Below are 4,004 nucleotides of genomic sequence, written 5' to 3' on the forward strand. Positions count from 1 at the left end.
AAAAAAAAAAAAAAATTATACACACATATACAAACAAGTTGGACTTGGGGACGGTGCCACACACACCTGTAAATCCAGCACTGGGGAGGGGCTACAGGAGGATGCAGGTTCAAAGCCAGCCTCATCCACGTAGGGAGTCAGGTGCAGCCTGCACTATATAATATATACGATCCTGCTTCAGTAAAACACCACCAACAACCAAACAGGAAGATTACCTCAGACTCGTGCCAGCTCTAGCGAGCTACATAGTGAGTTGTAGGCCAGCCTGGATGATGGAGTAAGACACAGTCTCCACAGAAAGACAAATGAGGCTCTGATGACTTACTTTCTGGCAGCCGGGTGGGCAAGGGGTGGTGCAGAGCTGTCTAAGGTTCATGAGGCCCTGAGCCAGCTCCAACTTGTAGGTACCCCAGTCAGGGGTCACACAGAGGCTATGGGTCCCCTGGGTCAGTTAGGAACCAGAGATGGAGGATTATATAAGGAGAGAGTGAGGCTTACCCAGAATGCCACAGCCCAAGATAGTGGCACTCAACCCTGACCCCAGTCACTAAGGCCCTTTCTTATTACAGCCAGTATAAACTGTGAGCAAGAAGGGGCTAAGGATGGGGTGTGTCAGCAATGTGTGGGTCACCATTCCTGTTGCCTCAAGAGAAGCTGAAGACCAGTAAGGACAGGTGTCACTGGAAGGTGTCTCTGACCTCTGACCTCTCTTCCTCTGTCAGACCAAGAACGGCTTGCCCTGGGCACTGAGGAGGGGTTGTTTGTGATCCATCTTCACAGCAATGGTACCAGAGGGCTGGCCCGGGTGTGGGTGAGCTGGGCAGCACAGGCAGCCACTGCTGCTTACCCACACGCTCCTCTCTCCTGCCAACACCACAGACATCTTCCAGGTGGGAGACTGCCGCCGGGTGCAGCGGTTGGCTGTGAGTTCTGCAGCTGGCCTCCTGGCTGTGCTCTGTGGCCGTGGCCCCAGTGTGCGCCTCTTCGCCCTGGACGAACTGGAGAGTGCTGAGGTGGCCGGTGCCAAGATCCCTGAGTCCCGTGGCTGTCAGGCTTTGGTCGCCGGGCGCATCCTGCAGGCCCGCACTCCAGTGCTCTGTGTGGCAGTCAAACGCCAAGTTCTCTGTTACCAGCTGGGCCCAGGACCAGGGCCCTGGCAGCGCCGCATCCGAGAGCTGCAAGCACCAGCTCCTGTGCAGAGCCTGGGCTTGCTGGGTGATCGGCTCTGTGTGGGCGCCGCAGGCACCTTCGCGCTCTACCCGCTGCTCAATGAGGCTGCACCCTTAGCACTGGGAACTGGCCTGGTGGCCGAGGAGCTGCCTGCATCCCGTGGGGGCCTAGGGGAGGCACTGGGTGCTGTGGAGCTTAGCCTCAGCGAGCTTCTGCTGCTCTTCGCCACTGCTGGCGTCTACGTGGATAGCGCTGGCCGCAAGTCACGAAGCCATGAGCTGCTGTGGCCAGCAGCACCCACTGGCTGGGGTAAGGCTAGTAGAGGCCCTGGCAGGGTGGGGTCAGACCCTGGGGTCCCGTGACTATATTGTGTCCTGAGTAGCTTGCCTAGGGCCTTCCTCACTCCATTCTGTATCTGGCCAACTTGAGTGTTAGTTAGCCGCTCTGTAACCGACCATCGCATTCCAAGCACCCTGAGCACCACCTTTGATGATTCCCTCCCTCCCCACCACTGCACTCTGACTCCTTCTCATGCCACCTCTTGGTTCAGACCTCTGTTCTGGCTCTTGTCATTCCCTTTGTGACTGCGTTTGTGCACTGGGGCCTGTAGAACAGGCTAGGATTGGGTCCTTCAGCCAGCCAGCCTGGGCAGGCACACCCTGGGGGCTATGCTTGTTGAGAATGAACAAATGAATAGAGGAGAGGTATGGGCTGGTGTGGTCACTTGTAGCCAATCTGATGGGCTGGAGGAAGGACGGGGGACAGTGTCCTTTCTGAGCAGAGGCTCGTCTGTGGTGAGGCCTTGGGTTACGTGTAACACAGATTGCCACTGGCCGTGTCTCCTGTCCCTCCCCAGCTGTATGACCTTGACCACTGCTTTTTGAGATTTCCATTACCTCACCTAATGTCCAAGATCAGGGTGATTATAGTACCTGTTCCTACCTGGAGCTGCCGGAGAGTTAAGAGAGGACAAACATGCCAAGCATTTGCAACTGTGTGGGCATGTAGTGAGGGCTGGCTATTATCTCATCTGTTATGGAGTTGGGCGGGGCAGGCCTCCCTGTGGGACAGAAGAAACAGGCTCAGAGAGGGACCTGGCTTGCCCAGGGCTACACAGTACAGGCTGTTTCCCACCTACAGGTTACACAGCACCCTACCTAACAGTATTCAGTGAAAACGCCATTGATGTGTTTGACGTGAGGAGAGCAGAATGGGTACAGACTGTGCCACTCAAGAAGGTGAAGGTCAACCCAGATTGTGGGCCGGGTGCAGTGGGTGACATGGCCTGACCTCTGTGTTTTCTGTCTCAGGTAAGACCCCTGAATCCAGAAGGCTCCTTGTTCCTTTATGGCACCGAGAAGGTCCGCCTGACCTACCTCAGGAATCCATTGGCAGGTGAGGGAGTATAGCCTGCCTAAATCTGTGTGTGTTCGCCTATGCACAAGTGTGAGCTTGTGCACCGGCCGGCCGGGACATGTGAGCACCTCCCTGGCTTCCCACAGAGAAGGACGAGTTTGACATTCCCGACCTCACGGACAACAGCCGGCGCCAGCTGTTCCGCACCAAGAGCAAGCGCCGCTTCTTCTTCCGGGTGTCTGAGGAGCTGCGACAGCAGCAGCGCAGGTGCTCGCGTTTGGTGTGGCTGAGGCTGCTGGGTGGGACGTTCTAGGGGGTGGGGTGAGGCTTGCTTGCAAGCCCTGCTCCTACACCCCCTCTGCCTCCAGGGAGATGCTGAAGGACCCTTTTGTGCGCTCCAAGTTCATCTCACCGCCCACCAACTTCAACCACCTGGTACACGTGGGCCCTACCGAGGGAAGGCCCAGCACCAGGGACCGGACCCGGGTGAGTCCTCTGCAGCCAATCACAAAACTCCCTGTAGCCGTTGGTCCAATCACAGGCTTCTGTTGATTGCTTGGCTGCTGAGGCAGATGACTCATCCCTCTGACACCCGGACCTCAGTACATCCTTGCCAGAAGCTGAGTTCCCATGGTGTGAGCTTCCTGGTCCTAGTCCTGCTACACTGTTCCCCATAGGCTCAGGAACAGAAGAGCAGAGGTGCCCGCAGCTCCGGACCGCAGCGGCCCCACAGCTTCTCAGAGGCATTTCGGCGGCCAGTGTCCACGGGCAGTGATGGTCTCCCTGGAGAAACAGACCCGCGTAAGGGCAGCCCTCCATCCTCCAGGACTCCATGCCTCCTCCACCCTACCACTCCTTCCAAGTCCTTAGGTCTGACTCAGGCACTTTGTCCTTCTGTCTCCCTACTCTTGCCATAGTGAAGAGGAAACCTTGGACATCTCTGTCCAGCGAATCAGTGTCCTGCCCCCAGGGGTCCCTGAGCCCTGCAGCATCCCTGATACAGGTGAGCAGGACTTTCCTTCCCCCATTCAAAGTTTAGGCACTTTTTGGGTAAGCTCTGCATTGGGACAGGAAACAGTCACTCTGAGACAGGTGGACACATCTGCAAATCTCGGCTCACCAAGCCCTAGCTGTATGCTCCAATCAGGGAAGATCACTCCCCCTGAGCTTGTCCCACCTGCAAACTGAAGGTGTCCCTGTGATAGGTGTGTGAGGTGATGGTACCTCACAGTGCCAGACGCATGGGAGGTGCGCCCCGTAACAGAGCTCTGGGGATTGTGTGTGTAACAGGTGTGTGGGTGCAGGGATATACACGCCTGCAGCGGGCCACACTGCACATGCGGAGGGCAGAGGACACTAACAAGAGCTGGGTCTTTCCTTCCACCTTGTCTCTAAGACAGCGTCTCTCGTGTCTGTTCCGTGTGCTCCAGGCTGGTCCTTGTCTCTAAGACAGCGTCTCTCGTGTCTGTTCCGTGTGC

General features: G+C 56.9%; 1 protein-coding gene across 2 annotated transcripts in view; it reads left to right on the forward strand.

Annotated features, from left to right (window-relative positions):
- Window positions 1-4,004, forward strand: part of Cdc42bpg (CDC42 binding protein kinase gamma) — a 19,742-nt gene that overhangs the window by 13,319 nt on the left and 2,419 nt on the right. For both annotated transcript variants that reach the window (XM_021220808.2, XM_029535109.1), the window contains exons 29-36: window positions 723-785; window positions 880-1,479; window positions 2,311-2,408; window positions 2,481-2,565; window positions 2,673-2,793; window positions 2,895-3,012; window positions 3,204-3,327; window positions 3,444-3,529. In XM_021220808.2, the coding sequence (XP_021076467.1) occupies window positions 723-785; window positions 880-1,479; window positions 2,311-2,408; window positions 2,481-2,565; window positions 2,673-2,793; window positions 2,895-3,012; window positions 3,204-3,327; window positions 3,444-3,529 (1,295 nt within the window). The remainder of the gene's footprint in view (window positions 1-722; window positions 786-879; window positions 1,480-2,310; window positions 2,409-2,480; window positions 2,566-2,672; window positions 2,794-2,894; window positions 3,013-3,203; window positions 3,328-3,443; window positions 3,530-4,004) is intronic.

Source organism: Mus pahari, chromosome 1, assembly GCF_900095145.1.
Source record: "Mus pahari chromosome 1, PAHARI_EIJ_v1.1, whole genome shotgun sequence".
Classification (NCBI taxonomy): Eukaryota; Metazoa; Chordata; class Mammalia; order Rodentia; family Muridae; genus Mus; species Mus pahari.